Source organism: Mytilus californianus, unplaced genomic scaffold (genome assembly GCF_021869535.1).
Source record: "Mytilus californianus isolate M0D057914Y unplaced genomic scaffold, xbMytCali1.0.p SCAF_3, whole genome shotgun sequence".
In the NCBI taxonomy this organism is placed as follows: Eukaryota; Metazoa; Mollusca; class Bivalvia; order Mytilida; family Mytilidae; genus Mytilus; species Mytilus californianus.
The window spans coordinates 125,197,695-125,216,908 of NW_026262679.1; the positions used below are offsets into that span (position 1 = coordinate 125,197,695).

Genomic DNA, 19,214 nt, shown 5'->3' on the forward strand with positions numbered 1-19,214 from the left:
CTGTACATAATTCATTTATAAAATTACTTAGGTATATACTCCACATGGAAGTGCTCCTACTTACAGGAGGCTTATGCACCGAATAGGAAACCGAGCGCCATCTGTCGTCATAATGATCGTTCGCATAATACAACAATGACAATTTACAAATCGACATTTAACAAATCGTCAAGTTACAAAACATCAATATACAAATTGACAAATTACAAATCGACATTTAACGAATCGACAAGTTACAAAACATCAATATACAAAATGACAATTTACAAATCGACATTTAACGAATCGACAAGTTACAAAGCATCAATATACAAATTTACAATTTACCGGAATCGACATTTAACGAATCGACAAGTTACAAAACATCAATATACAAATTGCAATTTACCAATAAAGAATTTTGAAATCACACAGTTACAAGTTCACTGTGTCTTAACTACCCCGGCAAAAAATGTTTGGACTCGATAGTATCTAATGTCCGGCACGGTGACGGACAATCAACAGACAGAGAAAAGGTAGAATTTCTGTTATTTATTTGTTTTTTTAATGACATTGAAGAATAAACATACACATATAACTATTTTCGATAGTGTGATGTAATATTTTCTACAACCGTTCTAGATTAATGGAGAAATAAGTAAAAAGGCACATGAAAATGGTGAATTGAGCGAACCTTGCTACGAATTTGTTTAATTTCTTTTTAAATTGTGCACATTGTACGGAAAGAAAAGTACGGAAAGAAAGATATTAACACAGAGATTGCATGGCTAGTCATTATGAGCACCTCAATATTTGCATTTCTGTGCATGGAACGAAAGAAATGGGTCATGTCAAAATGGAAGGACCCTGTTTCGTCAATGTTGTTTATTACATAAGGACTCGGTTTTGTCTCAGTAAAGGACCCGGTTTTGTTTTGTTTTGAAACCACAAATCTATGAAAAGCTACGTTAACACGGATCTGAACATTGCCCATCGGAAGAAATTAAATATGTGAGTCAAAAAGATGTTATAAAGATGTTATTGCAATACAAACATGTCGTGTTAAAATGTATTTCAAACGGGAACTTTTCGAATTAGGGAGTAGATATTTTTGAATGCTATACGTATACCTTATTGAACTTATCTTCGAACTAAATTTAAATGGAAATAAATACTTTATAGCATGTACTTACATTTATTCATTATGATATAAAAAAGAAGATGTGATGTGATTGCCAATGAGACAGCTCTTCACAAGAGAGCAAATGACACAGAAATTAACAACTATAGGTCACCGTACGGCCTTCAACAATGAGCAAAGACCACACCTCATACTCAGCTATAAAAGGTCCCGAATTATCATTTGTGAAACAATTCAAACTAGGAAACTAAAGGCATAAATTATGTACAAAAAAAAAGAACGAAATACAAATATGTAACACAGCAACAAACGACAACCACTGAATTACAGCCTCCTGACTTAGGACAGGTACATATATATATATATATATATATATATATATATATAGCGGGGTTAAACATGTTAGCGGGATCCCAACCCTCCCCCTTATCTGGGAAATTGGTGTAACAGTACAACATAAGAACGAACTATAAAAATCAGTTGAAAAAGGCTTAACTCATCAGATGGATACAAATAGAAATACATGTCACAAATGTTTGTTTATTTTCTATACTACTGTAATGGTGTAAAAATTATACTACTGTAATGGTGTAAAAATAAGAAGATGTAGAATGATTGTGTTACCATATCAATTTATCAAAAGAGTAAGGATAGTATGCTTTACTATACTATACGCTATGTTTACAATATATTTACTCATTCGTTCATCCATTGACGGACAGTGAGAGAAAAAGCTCCGTTTTGAAGGCCGTACTTTGACATTTTTATTTATTTCCATTTAAATTTAGTTCCAAGATAAGTTCAATAAAAGGTATACGTATATAGCATTCAATGGTTTACTTTTACAAATTGTGACTTGGATGGAGAGTTGTCTCATTGGCACTCATACCACATCTTCTTATATCTATTAGAACGTTTTGGATATCTCAAATCAAAATGGTTGCCTTTCGAAGGTGTATTTTATGTCCGCTTCAAAATACACAAGTTCTAAACTTCCCTATTAGAAACGAAATAATGACATCATGCCATGCTCATAGCTCATTTTAACATAGGTAGGTAGGCATTATATTTGTCAATATTTTATACCTTGCTAACGCTTGGTTTAAAAATTTTAACAAATATAATGCCTACCTATGTTAAAATGAGCATTGAGCATGGCGTGAAAGAATTATTTCTTTTTATAAAAAAAAGTTGGTTTGCAACATTATAACGTCCAATATCTTCGTCTTCGTAGAACAACCTAAGTGGCAATTTAGCCCGTGAAAAATGACAATTAGACAGCTTTCCATCAGAGACCAAATGACTTAAAAGTTAACAAATATAGAACTCCGTATGACATCCAACAATGAGAAACACCCATACGGCATAGCAAGCTAAAAAAAATGCCCCGAAATGAAAACTGGAAAAAAAAACTAATGTGAAAACTAACGACCTGATTTATGTACAAAATAAAAAACGAAAACAAATACATGTATGACATACAGCAACAAAAGACAACCACCGATTTACAGGCTCCTGGATTTGGTACTGGCACATACAGAATGGCGGGGTTGAACGTGTAAGCGCCCCCTCCCCCCCCCCCAAAAAAAAAAACAAACAAGAAAAAAACTGGTATGAACAGCACAACATATGAGCAAAAATTCAATGAGTTGAAAAAGGCTTAGCTCATTTGATTACATAGCCCCTATAGTAAATATGCGATTGGCGGCTGTCTCTGTTTTTTCGTCTTTTATTAAATTTTATGATGGTATACGATATAGTTACATTATATCAGTGGCGGATCCAGGGGGTAGAGGGAGTACGCCGACCCCCCTTTTTTGGCTAGAAATAATTATTTATCATGTTTTTTACGATTTATAAGATATTTTTTAGCATAAAATCGTTAAAAAAGTTCCCCTTGCTACGCTCGGCGGTATAAAATCCGTTTATGAATACGCCCCTTTCAAAAATCATGGCCTCACTCCGCCCTTGCATATTGACAACTTTAAACTTGACCAACGTGCTTAAATTGTAGAACATTTGTCAATGAACGATAATCATTATACAATGAAGAGATAAACCTATATATAATAGTTGTACTATATAGGACAGTTGTTAACAGCTTGATACTAGTGCACTAAAGAATTTGTTAATGTTAAAAAAAAAGAAGAAAAAAAAGTTATAAAACAACGTTTATTTATAAAATTACTAATCAAATAATCATCATTGCAATTTCCGTATGGCCTAAGGCTATTATACTAACTTATACTTAGTATTATTGTAACAAAGAGGGGTAAACAGATTTTTAACGCACTATTATTGTGATCGATTCTGCATGCATATACATTTTTCTTATTCTCTTGCTTTATAATGAACGTTTAGTTTCAGAATATTTATTTTCAAACGATTATAGTCTCTCCCTTTAAGTAGAGCGGAACATTAAAAAAAACATATTGTTGTCCCAGAAAATATCAAATGTGCGTCCTTAAATTTTCAAGGCCGTACACTATTTGAGTTTGAACATTTAAATTTACATAGTTGATATAAAAAAATCTAATTGCGTTACAAAACCTTCATTTCTTTTTAATTTTTCCTTTTTTTTTATACAAAACAAAATTGAAATTTGCTTTGTTCTAATATAGCAGGAATTCAAGTGTTTACGGATTCAAAAAGGTTATAAGTTATCCTCTGAAAGAAAATGTTTTTCAACGATCCCTCAGCTGTTGAGCGCCATATTTTAACTTTCGTCGTGCGATTATGCATTATTATCTATGACAAAACCGGGTCTGCTTTGTGAAAGTTAAGGACAAAACCGGGTGCTTTAATTTTGACATTACCCACTTTTTTCATTCCATGCACAGACATGCAAATATTGAGGTGTTCATAGTGACAAGTCTTGAAATCACCGAGTTAATATCTTTCTTTCCGTACCTTTCTTTCCGTACAATGTGCTCAATTTAAAGTGAAATTAAACAAATTCGAGGCAGGGTTCACTCAATTCACCATTTTGAAGTGCCTTTTTACTTATTTCTCCATAAATCTAGAACGGTTGTAGAAAATATTACATCACACTATCGAAAATAGTTATATGTGTATGTACATTCTTCAATATCATTAAAAAAACAAATAAATAAACAGAATTTCTACTTTTCTCTGTCTGTTGATTGTCCGTCACCGTACCGGACATTAGATACTATTGAGTCCAAACATTTTTCGCCGGGGTAGTTTAGACACAGTGAAGTTACAAATTGACAAATTTACGTATTACGAATTTTCAAATTACAAAGGTACAAGTTACAAATTGACAATTTACGAAGTAAGAAATTTGAAATTACAAAGATACAAGTTACAAATAAGTAAGAATTTTGACCCCGTTGGCTTTCCATAAATGTATTCATGGCAATTCTGTGATAGTTTCTATTAATTCATTCATTTAAGACACCTATTTATTGTTACAGGCCGTGTTGGCCCTAGATACCTTTTTTCCGTACGGTGCCGTTGTACTCCTGTCTCGTTTGCGTATATCCGACATAGAATTAGGCATTTCCAATTCTCGTCACACCGTAACTGTTGGTTATTATGTTGTTATGTTGTTGTCTTTTGGTTGTCTATATCGTTTGGTTGCTGGCCACAGCATATCTCATTATTTTTATTGTGAATATCATTTGTCACAGTCGGTGCACGAACTATGGGATCACTGTTGAAGGTCTTTACCCGATATCTGGTACAATACTTATCTTCGTGACATTGCAATTATTTCGAACATGAACATTTAATACTGGCTGATGGAATATTATATTTCAGGGATTGTAGATCTGAAAGGTGGGGTAATATGTAAAATTTAATCAGTCAACGTTGTCTGTTTACAGGGGTATATAGAAAACATGATACCAAACGACAACGAGTACAAGTACACAATGTAGTTTAGTCTACTAGGTGGGTTATGGGATAGATACTATCAATTGTTGTTAAATACTCAAACAAATCATGGAACAGGTAACGAAACTAATACTGAAAGACTAGTTTGTTACTTAATTGACAATCAAACTATTAAGTATTCCTTAATCAGAATTACTTAATACATAACTCATATGTTTGTATATATATTGACAGTTATGGGTAGATATTGATAAATATTGTTTTTCAAATTTGACTTATTTCACATGTTGTCATGTCGGTGCTTTTATAACTTACTATGGGTTTTGATTATTGTTGGAGCCCGTACAATACCCTATAGTTATTTGCATGATCGTCCTTTGGTGGATAGCTGTCTCATTGGCAATCATACCACATCTGCTTAATGCTAAATCTATACTACATTACATGTAATGGTTTATCTATAAAAATGCTGATATGCAATAAAATTTCCTTGCATGAAGAAGACCTGAAATATCAACTTTTTATAATATCCGAATTTTTAGAATGTATGAATTGGTATATGAATTCCTAATGTCTGTCTAGTCAATCTTTTCCCGTTGTTATTCATGACATGCATAGCATGCACTTCAAGTCCATGATAACCTTGTGTTATTGGCCAAGGCCAGTTCGATTAGTTTAAGATCAATGTTGAAGGTTTAAATTAAGTCATCTGGTATAATAATGCTTATTTTTTTGATTCACGTCGTGGAAAACAAATCCACGTTTTATGTTAGTCATTAACCTGTTGACTGATTTAGTGTGATTAGTGATACCTGGATATTTCACTTAGAATAATAAGTAGATGAATAGGTCTTTTACATTGGTAACTATTCAGTCTGGGCTTTCTAATGAAATCACCAATGTTGAAAATAATAGAATACTTTAAAAATCCTATTGATGCTTGATCAGCATTATTTTTAAATTCTGAATTGTCTAAAAATTTCTTGATAAAAACATTCTGATTTTCTACAAAAAAAGAAAAAAAATATATATCGAAAGGTCATGAATATGATCAAAGTGTTAAATACATACTGTACAGAGAATTACATAAGAGTCGGCTTACTGTAAAAAATCAGTGTTGGGAACTTACTGTACTGAGGAACAAGAGTCGGCTAACTGCAGGATTAAATTTTCTTATAGAATAATTTTAATAGTATTTCATGGAATCTGTGTTGACTACTTCTTACTCAAAGTTTTTACTCTCAGTACACGAATTTCTACGAAATAAGATAATAACTGATTCAGCAAACAGAAACTAAAAGCATTCAAAAACTCGTCAGAAGGTACAACTCTTGAAAGATGAAGTTAGACTGATTACACGTTTTCCCCTTTTCTGTATGTTTTGTCGTATAATCTAAGACACGACGTGTGTTCCGAGAATGCCGAACTCAGTGCATGTTAAAGAACTTACGCAACATCTTACCAGACAAATGTGATCTTTTAATGGCAAAATATCTGACGGTATATAGTTGTAACCTTGTTTTCCCTTATGGTACATCCATTTATATATATATATTTTTTTATATTATTAATCGAATATTTTTAAGGATTTTTGATTCGTTAAAACTTGATCACATGTACATTTGTATTTGCTCAGTTTGCACGCCAATACTGTTGTGTTTAGCTTTTCGTAGGTCAAAAACAGCATATTGCACAGGGCATACAGCATGTTACTAAAAATAGATTCTAGAAATCCCCAATTTTACATTGTTCATGCTATAGTCAGTGTTGATTAATAATATAACAATTGTAGCCTTTGGTTGAGGTCAATACGATGTTATATCGACCCAGAGAAGCATATCGACCTCGGACTTCGTCCTCAGTCAATATGCTTCTCTTAGGTCGATATAACCTCGTATCGACCTCACACAAAGGCTATAATTGTATAATATCATGCAAACTGAAAGTGTTTAGTGCATCTTGTCGCTTTGCAAGATTTATGTCCGATATAAACTTATCGGAAAGTTGAATGAAAGCTTAAGGTTAGCTGCAGCAAAGTACAACAAACAAACTTAAAGAACAACACACAAGCTTAAATGATAACACATATTTAACTATGTTCTGTTAGTTAAAGCTGCAGGTATAATTATACATATTAAACTATGTTCTGTTAGTTAATACTGCATGTATAATTATACATATTAAACTATGTTCTGTTAGTTAATACTCCATGTCTGATTATAGAGGGGCCTGATGGGGGGGGGGGGGGGGGGGGGGGGGGGGGGGGGTCTCATCACGATTCACGAGTTGATTTTTTTGTCAATCACGATTCACAGAAAATAAATTTCCATGATCACGGATCACGAAAATATAAAAAAAAATAAATCTGTAGAAAAACAGATCACGATAGCGAAAATGCGCCGATCACGAAGAACGAAAATAACCCATCAGGCCCCTCATTATACATATCAAACTAAGTTCTGTTAGTTAATACTGCATGTACGATTATTCATATCAAACTATGCTTTTTTTTTTAATTAATACTGCATGTATAATTATACAAATTTTGGTCGGCTATTTCCACAGTATGTTTGGCTTAAAGTCCATAAATTGGAGTAGTTTTCATATGATATAATTGAATTCCATCGAGCGTTGTGTATTTACAAAGAAATATCTCTGCTAATCAAAGAAGTTTGAGACAACCTTTACCCGCAGTGTTACAAACTGAACAGTACTGCTTATTCTGTAATTTATACAACTCATTAGATAATGAAGTTTGTATGTGACTGGTAACATTGTAACCATAAAAGCCACAAAGTCAACATACCATTACATTGTGAGGCTTGTACGTTTCTTTGCTTATTTTTCCCCCCGTTGTTGTACATGCACGCAACTAAGGCAACCTTAAAAATGTACAGATTCTCAGACAAATAGTACTTTAACTTGTGATGTCCAAATTACAACTGAAATCGACGTTATATTAAGTGAAAAAAATCGAAAGTCCCGGTTATATAAAATAGGTTGATCAGAGAAATGAACGATTTATTTAGATGTTTCCTTGGCCTACTCAAAATAGTTATCAGTGTTGTTTCAATAGTATCTTGATATTGGTCTTGGCGTTTCTAATGTAGCATTCTGTATAACAAATAAAGGCAAAAGGTTAATACTGTTAACCTGAATACTCCTTTCCATATACAACGAGCATGAAATATTTGCCACTGAACGCAAGCAAAAAACAACCAACAAAGCAATAAATTTAACGTTGTGGTATCTTTATACATGTAGAGCTTGTTTTAGGGCCGTATACAATTTATCATTCACCTTTACTCCAACTTCATTTACACTAACATCGTGAATTGTGCCATCGTTTTTTTTCATCCATATATATGAGATTATTATATGGTAGAAAGTACTTTCACCTATTTTACATAGAAATTTTATTTGTTGTGTTACAAAAATAACATCTTCTTTCTGTCAGCTTATTATGTCTGGTCCATTTACGAATTACAACATCAGTTTTTTCATAATGATATGTAGGCTGAGATAGTTATTTGATGTTGCTAATAACTAACTTGTTTAGTGTGTATTTAGACTGGTATGTTTGTGTTGTTTCTCGCTTTGTTTTTCATTTAAGTGTTGGGTTTTCCTTGCATCGACAAACTGGTGTTCTCTAACCTGCAGTAGTTTTAAATGTTGTATAATAGTAGTTTTATGTTATCAAAAGAGTTTTGAAAATAAGATAACATATAAAGTAAAAAAACAAATTTCATTTTTTATACAATTTTTATTTCGCTCTAGATTTGCCATTCAGTGACATTATGCCATACTCTTAAATTCTTTGCCAGCAAGAGGTAATAATAACAAGATGAAATGACAACATCATGAAAAATAGATTTGAAAATATAGAATTTAACATTTCAGCAATTCAACAACAATTTCAACAAACTTTCATACAACAAAAACAAAAACTTAACACAACATCAAAATAATAAAAAAAATCTTCCTCTTTCTTCTTTCGCCATTTTCATTAAATGAGATATGAGGTAAAGGCAAGTAAATTAATAGGCATTTAGAGTAATCTCCCTTTGACTGGCCTATTAGTGAACAGGTTTGGTAAACAAAGGCACAACTGTAAGTGTTCAGGGGAAAATTCAGCAGGGAAAAAAGGGGGAGTCAGATCTAAGGTATAAAAAATAGCACTATTAATCTCAAAAGAAAGAAGTTAAAGCATGAAATGAAGAAAAGTGCTAAAATATTGTTAGTAGAGCACCGGTGAAAATATTATATGATTTGGGATTTCATGGCCCTACTTACTAATAAAAATAAAAATTGCTGCCAAAATTTACATAAAATTAACAAAATTTGAATTATTGAAAGTTCTACATATAATGATATACCACATCGCTGGATGTCAAAAAATAAATCCTCCTTCAGTTGTTTGATTACAATTGAGGGTCTGAACTCAGACGTTTTTTTCACAGGGATAACACGTTAAAGCTAATTTTACATCAATTAAAGCCTTATATGATAAGTACACAAATTGAAATTCAACAACAGCTTTGAAAGAGAAATAAATAATTTGAGAATTTACTTTCTCCTCACCTCTAAAAGTTAGAAGTTGACCCCAGCGATGCGTCTAATAATTTAAGCACTACTTGTATTTGTATACATATATAATCTACCAGTTTCCCTGATATATTTCTGGTAACAAATTCATAATAATAATATTTGAGCATGAAAAATGTAAAACACGACAATGAAAAAATGTTTAAACTTGTTTACAAATTTGACATTGTTGTAGTTACTATGGTTGGTAAGTTTATTGCACCAGGCCCGCTAGTGCATGCTGGTAGAAAGTCTGAAATAGCACCAGTTGTTGACGGCAAGGACACGCTTGATGATAATGTTTTAGCTTCTTTTTTCATTTTTTGTTTTAAATGTACTTTAGCATGTCTTTTCTTTTCGTCACTTCTTGCGAATTTCTTTCCACAAACATCACATGAGAAGGGCTTTTCGCCAGTATGCGTACGCACGTGCGTCGTTAAATGATCACTTCTGCTGAATGAGCGCATGCAGATCCGGCAGTGAAACGGTTTCTGACCTGTGTGGATTCTGATATGTCGTGTAAGTTCATCACTTCGAGAAAAACGACGATCACAACCTTCAACTGGACATGCGTATGGCCTTTCGTGTGGCGGTGTTTTGCTTGGTCTGTTTGGGTACTTTCTCGGTTTAACCGGTAAAAGCTTAAGAGTGCCTTGTTGATAAGGTGTATTTAACACTGACGGTAATGTTTGTTTTTGTACAATGCTCGATGATGTGCCAGGTAAGCTGTATTCTTGTGACGTAGTTGGTATAAAGTACTCTGGAGACATACCGGGCTCTGTTTTGATGAGAGGGAACTGTCCCTGATGTTGAAACCCAGCTTCCGAAACTTGTGGATTATTCACTTGTAATGCAGTGAAGTTCGGTAACTGAGTTTGTTCTTGTTCTACTGTCCATTTAAAGTCACTTGTTAAACTTATATCCTTTGTATTGTACTCGTCAGAGAAATGTAACACAGTTTGGGGTACGCTCTGTGGTACTGATACGGACATCGTGGCGGTTGGGAAACTCATCGCCATTGAATGTGCACTATGTTGTTGTGAACAAGAGCTCAATATTTGAGGTTGTTTTATCTGCATTTCGTATGATGGTGGGCGTGAGTACGGTGGTGGTGGGCTCGTATACTGATTCAATGATTCTTGCAACATTTGCATTTGTTCGCAAACCGGTATGTTGGGTTCCGGAGAACATGGAGTAGACTGTGTTGAACTAACAGGTGATGCAAATCCTGCAGAATATGTGTCGCTAGCTTCTCGAATCCCCATTTCCGGTGGTGGTGATCCAGTTAAAGAGTGTTGTGAAGAAGTCGATGGAGCGGGACTAAAGCGAGGCTGCTGTTGTTGCTGCTGTTGTTGTTGTTGCTGAAGATATTGCGACAACTCAGCAATATCGGGATACTCCTGTTGTTGTTGAATTTGTGGCACATGTGAAGAAAGTTGTGCTTGATGGACCTGGGCAGCTTGCGTCAAAATGCTCAAAAGAGGTGACAGTGGAGCAAAGACCTGCTGTGAACTTGATGGTGGAAGAAGATGATCTGAGCTTGTAGATACAGGTGCTACCGATGATGCGACAAGAGTTCCTTTGTACTGTATTCTATGAGTAAATTGTGATTGTTGCTGTTGTTCGTCTTGTTGTTGATGTTGTGGATGAAGTTGTTCCAATCCAGATTCTTGTCTATTAGCTCCCTCTGGCTTGTCTGGGAAAGCAGCCTTTAAGTTTGCTGTAAATATAAAGGATAATAACATTTAAAATACTATTTTGTAATAAAAGAAAATTAAAGGTTAATCCCTAGTTATTTTTAGTTCATACACCCCCTTCACAGTGTCAGTATGTGGGACAATACTCAATTACTATGAAGAAAAAATGCTTACGTTTAACTGTAAAATTTATTACGAATTCATATGTAGTATCTTTTGCAGACCGTGGCATTTCACTTTAAGTTTTACTGAGTATATTTTTTTTCAAGTAATGAGTGTTCATTTAAGTGCTGGCATTACTTCAAAATATGCATATGCGTCATTACAAGTTCTATGACGCAAACAGTATCTTTTTCTATAAATAGATGTTGCAGTATTCATTAGCTCCGCCTCTTATGGTATATTTCATGTGGGCGATTTCGATAGTGGGTGTCTAAACATAAACAGAACTCCATGTGTTTCTTACTATAATTTGTAAAATCACATGTTTTTGCAAATCAAACTAATTTTCAATACTTGAAATGTATAAAAATGACCAAAAATATGCTTACAATCAAATAATTTAGTGCGACTGTTGTCTGCGCATATTCAGACCTATGACGCACGAAGATTTACTTCATAATCGACATTCTTTTCCAACATTCCAAGTCATATATGACAATTTAGCACAAAATCTAGATATTTAACAAAATTTACAAATTTGTACAATTGACATCACAATATTCAATATAGTTATAAGATGTTTACATCACAAGTAAAGTTTAAGCTACCGCATATGTAGTAGAAATATGCAGGCAAAAAATCAAAGTTCAACAGCCTGAAACTATGAATGAAATAAAATGACCTACCAGTTGCAGTAATGGGAACCGATTCCCAAGGCTCTCCACAATTAAAAAATGTAACATCCTGAGTGTTGCTTGTAACTGGTGTGTTAAGATTATCATCCACAGACATAGAAGGCAAACGGCCTCCTCCAACTCCTTGTGTGTTATCAATATCAAAACACAACTGAGCTATAGTGTTCACTTGGTCTGCCAAAGCGACCTGGGATAACGTATCAAGTCCGTCCATAATCATGTTTATAAACAAAGTAATGATTCACAAGTATTATATAATATTGTCCAATAGTAAAAATTCATAAGTCGAGATTAAACGACTACATTCGATGATCAACTCAGCTCTATGAATGAACAAATTCTGTTGTACAAGGATTTATGAATGAAAGAATAATTTACACCACTTGCCAAATAAGGAAATCTAATTAATATGCTAACCAATCGTATCGCTCTGCGGTTAGGTTGCCTAGCACTGTCTCTTGGCAACGATTGGCGTCACATTGACGTCAAACATAAATAATAGATAATCACTACTACTACTATTTACTATAAAATATATAGGTCAGTCAGAAATATCACCTTTTGGAATATTTTGCATAAAAAATAAAAGTCAAACTATTATCTATAGACATTTATCCATGTATTTTTCCAAATTTTAGCGAGAGTCATACTTTATTTTTCAAGAAAATCCACGTAGTAAGTTTTTACACATGAGTAAATTATTCTCGTAAATTTGACCTTTGATCTTCCGATTGCCATATTTCCTTATATGGGAGACAAGGTCGAATTCCAAATTGTGACGTCAAACTCGGAAAGGAAACAAAATGTCCATATAAGGAATATTGCTTCGGGTAAATTCGTTTATTCTCGTAAAACCGGATTAGTAGTAGCCAATTATAGAAGTTTCCGTCAGGCGGAGTTTTACGAAATTTAACGAGATACAGAAAATAACTTCGTGACGTCAGAGCAATTTGCACCGGTGTCAGAGCATATTTTGTTTTCTAGTGGTGGAAGAGACTAGAAAATATTAACCTAATCCAATCTTAAAAATCTATTTTTACTAGATCGATGACTCAAAAATGTCTATAGGATTAATCAATGAGATAAAACATCAGTCTAAAGATAGTTGGAGGTTATAAATAAACTCTGCAATGATGAGGAAAATGGCTGTTCTGTTGCAGGATCAATCTTTCCGTGGGCAAATTCGTAAATAATAGAAATGAAATTCTAAAATAGATAACCATTTGAATATGCCTACATAGATATATGCCAACAAAATATCATAGGAGATATGTACTCCAAATGGACTAGAGAAAGTTGGACACATGTCCTGTCACTGTTATTTTTATTTAATATTATTTTGTTAAACCTGTTTGTGTCGAATTATAAAATACAGAAGGAAAGAATAAACAAAATACTCTTGAAATTCTTTTTTTTCTGTTGGAAATCTTAATCATTTACATTCATCAAAACACAGTTGGGTTTATCAGGTGAATAAATGGAAGTAATGCTGTCCTTTGCAAAAAAATAACAAAAATTATAATGGCACTCAAACAACTGAAGAGCCAATTTTAATTGTAATGAGGCTAGATGATAATATCTGTAATATTATACTTATACATGTATATAAATATTTATATATTTACTGTGGAGTCTATAAAGGAGGGGGGAAATAGAGAGGTGGAAGGTACAAAAGGGATAGAATAACTTTCATAATACTTGTATATTATAGACCATATGTAAAAATATGTATTGGCCAAGGCATTTTATGCAATTACTCAGTAACTGAAGCAGGAACTGCTAAGTATTCTGTTTTAACCTGCATCAGGTGAATGCCAATCTAGTTACCAATTGATTCTGTATGCCATTCTGTCTGCCTGTCAGATTAAGACTAGGTTCAAATTTTCTTGGCTTTTATATTGAAAAGGAATGATTTTATATTTGGTCTGTAGCTTGATAATGTTGAGTTGTAGCGTGTAAGCTATTTTATTATATTCCGTACAGCTTATTAATTTTGCGTTCTATAGTGTTCAAGCAATTTTTATATCTGCCATGCAGCTACTTCCTGGTTGCCAATAGTTTGAAATTGAAATCAATTGTACATGTATCGACATATAGGTCTTGATTCAACTATTTTTTTCGTGTCCATGACATCATCACTTTATGATGTCCTTGATTTTTTTTTAGAAAACTTGACGTTTTTAGACAACGTAATATCAATGCTTGCTATAGAACTGTTTATTTCATAAAAATTAAAAAAAGGTTTATTTTTATATGATAAATTTGAAACATGTCAGTATAACTTGATGATTTCAAATGACTTTAATATTGCTCTTTAATGATGATTTTTACCAATTAATTGTGTTTTTGCCTATTATCATGATTATCTTGAAACTATAATGGATAGAGAGAAACTTCAAAGAGCAAAAATAATCGACAAATAAGTTCATATTGCTGCTCAAATCTGTATGGGAGTTCGTGCCCTTAAACAAGTTTTTACTATATTTACGTTTTTGCCTATCATCTTGAAAACTATAACAAATAGATTCAAATTCAAATAGCAAAAAAGATCAACAAGACAAGATCTACAAATTAGTCAACATGGCCTAAATCATGAGTTGTCTTTTTATAGGAGTTATTACCCTAAAATGTAAAGTTTTTTACACTTAATTGTGTTTAGGGCAAAAACTATGGAAATTAATTCTAATTATATTATAGTCTACAATGTTGGAGAGTGTCCATACATTATTGAAGATGCACATAGACCTAGGTGAGCTATACAGGATCTTTAGAGCCTCTGTGGATATGAGAATAGTGTGAGGGTTGAGTACTAACTAACCCTGCCACCAGTTTGTCCTTGTCAGTGGTTTGCAATGTCTTTTAGTGCTTACATTGACAACTTATCTAGAATTGAGCAATGAAGCAAGTGCAAACAGTACATTGATCTCAGGTCAGCTTTTTCAAGTTAAACTTGAATTGTAGGGTTGCTGTTCCCTTGACCTTAAGAGGGTTACACAATTAAGATGCTGTCCTTTTGAAAATTAATCTTCAGAGTTAAGTTACATGTATTACAGAAATGAAATACATATAATTTTTGACAACATTAAGATGAATCTTCATATTTTCTTGTTATACAATTGTTTACAGAATATTTTTGAAATATCTTACTTCATGCAATTATATTGAAGAGCTTATCCTTTAAATTAAGACTACATGACCTGAGATACTAAGACTGTATACAATTTTCCATCATTGGAGACTAGCTAGACTGACTTTCAGGTGTATCTTTTGTGGTCTTAATGGGTTGCTTGGTTGCTGTTTCACTAGCCCCAGTTATTAATACATGTATTTCAATCCTAGTGATCAATATAAATACTATTTAAAGTAGGCCAAAATTTTATTCAATTTTTGTGACTGATTATCAAACATTTGACCTTGTATCTTTTATCTCATGTCTAGGTCGTTACTAACATGTACCTTTATATCTATATTGTTTTATTTTACATGTATCTATAGACAATCCACTTATAAATCTCTCTGTTTTTCTGTTTGGAAGTTGACAGGAAACCAAAATATACACCTGTACACTAATGTATGACAAAGGTCAGGGGTGATGTACATGTATTATCTTTACACCTATTGGTGTATCTGATGGTGTAATGTGTTGGTCAACCTGTATATGTAATAATGTAGACTTCTTTGAGAGAAGGGGGTTGCATTTTAATGTACTTGAGGGGAAATTTTGAGTGAGGGTCTGTAAAAGCCAGTGATTGCCGTTTATATTTTAATGGGGAAAATACACACAAAAAATATACCAAAAAAATGTTGTATCATTTGAAATAGCAATACTAAGTGATTTTAATCTATGTCAGACTTGGTTCACTTGAAATTTTACAATAGAGTAAACAGTGGCGGATCTAGGGGGTGTTTCTGGGGTTGAAACCCCCCTTTTTTTGGACGTTCAATGCATTTGAATGGAGACATGGTTGGAACCCCCCCTTTTTCCTGGGTTGTGAACCCCCCTCCCCCCCATTTTGAAAATGGCTGGATCCGCCCCTGGTAAACATCAATGAAATAGTACAATTTGCTTTTCATGCAGAATTGTTTGTTATAATTTTTCCATTTGAAATCAGGGAGGTTTGTTGGATTGACTTTTTGTGCTAAAACTAACAATACAAAATCTTCAAAATATTTTACAGGAATTTTACCCTGGATTTGGTCTATAATTTTACATACATATATATTACCCATACACGTATAATATACAGTAGCTGACCCAAATTAAACAAAAGCCCATGATCTGATGTTGATTTGATGATCTGTTTACAAGCATGAAAGACCATAAAAAATATTAAATACTGCTATGTTCTTAAATTAAGAATAAATGCTTAATTCATATAGTATGGCAGGGGGCTTGGTGACAGAGTGGTGTAAGTAGTCAAACTGCTGTATCACTAGCCTGTCAACACTGTGATTGTGAGTTCAAATCTCGCACATGGTAGGTGCATTCAACTCCAATCTTAATTGACAATAGGAATGTCAGTTTTCCAACCGAAGATTGTGGATCTCTCCGGCACTCTGGCTTCCTTCGCCAATGAAAACTGACAGCCAGGAAAAAGCACAATAGTGGTGAAAGTGGGGTGAAACAAATCCAATCAATCATACATGCATAGTATGACCAATTTGTTCTGTGCTGAATATATGTACTTTTAGTTTAATTAAAAATGTAAACATGTGAATTCTCTTTAAACTCTCCGTGTGGTACATGTAGGTGTACACTTTTGTTCCCTGAATTGACAACCGTTCTGGATCAGAGTATCATGCACATATTGATTTGTGTTTTAATGGTACATCTGACATCAAGAGTATTAAAGTACACCTTTTACAATTCAATGGGCCCACCAATAGATATCTGATCTCCCACAAAATTAACCCATAATTACTTGAAATAAGCATGTTACAGGCTTTCAATAAAGACACATGTTACAGAATAATATATTTTGCTTCAAATGACCTTTTTAAGTGTATAAGTTGATTTATATTTTACCTAGTTTTATCTGCTTATTGACTTTAGGACAAGGAAAACAAATTCAAATTTAACAACTCTGTCAACGACACAATTAAACCATTGCATTTTTGATGATTTTGATAATACTTTTTGAGAACGTGGTTTATATGAATTGCGTTTTTCTATCACAAATTTAGCCATTAAGAAAAAATTCTGATTCTTTAAAAACAATACCTATATACCTTTGCTTTAAGTAAAGGTATATACATGAATACTGTAGTTTTTTTTTTTGAAAGAAATTTTGAATTTAATGTCCAAATTTTGGAACACAGGGAAAAACTTCACACAAATATAAATAATCTCTTTGGTATATCTCTAGTGACATTTAATATTTAATCAAGTTCTTCATTAATACTCTTCCATCAAACTTGATAATACCTGTAGTATTAAGTAAAGCTGATAATAACCAAAATAAATACATTTTGTTTTCTGTCAGCTTATAATATTTTGTATTAATGACCACATTTTGATAAGTAATTTGTTTACTTTGTATTTCTATGTTTACAGATCAACTCTCACCTGTCCTGACCTAAACAGTGTCTAGATAAGGCCCAGACTGAACTGATAACGAAGTAGGACAGTGCAATACAGATGGTAAATGATAAAAATAAAAGGTACAAACTGATGATTTTCTTTTTGCTCCATATTTAAAGAGTACACTATTGTCAAAGATTCCATATATGTATAATGATTTTTTATTTTTGCATGTAATTATTGTTATTTTTTGGCATGTTGTACAAAAAATGACATTTAAACACACATACAAAAAGTAACATGACAACTGCATGACAGTCTTAAGGTATCTAACAAATTTGAATGAGAAGATTTCAGAACAAGTCAGTATTGCATTTGTTTTTCCATTTAATGCAATAAGTTTAATGACCGAACCAAACAAATATAGAAACAAATTTGAATATACTGTAAAACCTTAGTGAGTTTAACCTTTGGGAACTTATTTTTTATGCCCCTGCTGTCACCTGAGAGGGCATAAAGTGTTACCCTTGTCCGTCTTTACGTCAGTCGGTCCCAAAATTGGTTTCCGTTCACAAACTTTAGTTTGCCTAAATCAAATGCTATGAAACTTATACACAATGCTTATAACCACAAAACACAGATCAAGTTCGAATTTGGGTTCTCGAGTTATGCCCCTTTATAACACTATATGCATGCGGGGGCATCATCTGTGTCCCATGGACACATTCTCCATTTATTTTAAATTATCAAGAATTTGGATTTTACAGGTTACTTTAGATTCATTGTTGGGTGGGGTGGGGGGAGGGAAATGTGGATTTATGTGTACAACAAATATAATTGTTCAACAAACAAAGATATTCTCTGGTTTTTGTTTTCTGAATTTAGTTAAAATCACAAATTAAAGTATCCAAAAAAGTACAATTTTTCCTTGATCCACAAAATTGGTACGTAGAAAGTAAATGAATCCACAGTTAAAAGAATATATATATAAGAACCGTTAAGGTAGGTTTTACTGTATTGATATCTGACACACTTTATGAGGATAGAAATGTCCTCTACCGTCAGGCGTCAAACGGTCATTTTCGGCTACCGTTAGCGTCAAATTGGTTATAATTTTATCGTGATTCGTCAGAGGTCTCAAAAATTAACCGTTACCGTTATTACTGTAAAAACTTTAACGTGATTCTTCAAAATCAGTCGATTTTTTTATCGTCATAAAGAAAACATACATTTTATCGTCATGCACCAAAAATTACCGCTAACGTCATTTGGCAAGATTTTTTACCGTTATTCATCATGAAAGTACCCCCATTATGACCCTCCTTTATGGTCATGTTGTCAGATCTGTAGGGTGACTATTGATAAGTTATATCACTTTTAATTCCTGGGGCAATAACTTTTCCTTGGCACATCAAGCACAGATAAAACATGCAATGTGAACATGATGAATCTACACAGATTAAAATGAAAGATCAGGCAGGTAAAAAGTGTATATAGTTTGTCTTTATAATGTTCTTAATGAATCCAATGATCACTCAATAGTTTAACAAGAAGAATATTTAGTAGTTTTTTAAATC

At 33.1% G+C, this 19,214-nt stretch overlaps 1 protein-coding gene across 2 annotated transcripts; it reads right to left on the reverse strand.

Annotated features, from left to right (window-relative positions):
- Positions 1-8,721: 8,721 nt before the first annotated feature.
- LOC127736091 (early growth response protein 2-like) lies at positions 8,722-12,462 on the reverse strand. 2 transcript variants are annotated; one of them, XM_052246609.1, is made up of 2 exons: positions 12,108-12,462; positions 8,722-11,282 (listed from the first exon to the last, which is right to left on the reverse strand). In XM_052246609.1, the coding sequence occupies exons 1-2, from the start codon at positions 12,334-12,336 to the stop codon at positions 9,736-9,738; spliced, it is 1,776 nt and encodes a 591-aa protein (XP_052102569.1). In that variant the 5' UTR covers positions 12,337-12,462; the 3' UTR covers positions 8,722-9,735. The 2 variants fall into 2 exon arrangements, with proteins under 2 accessions (XP_052102569.1, XP_052102570.1); XM_052246610.1 differs by lacking the exon at positions 12,108-12,462 and adding an exon at positions 11,434-11,740.
- Between the last annotated feature and the right edge of the window lie 6,752 nt (positions 12,463-19,214).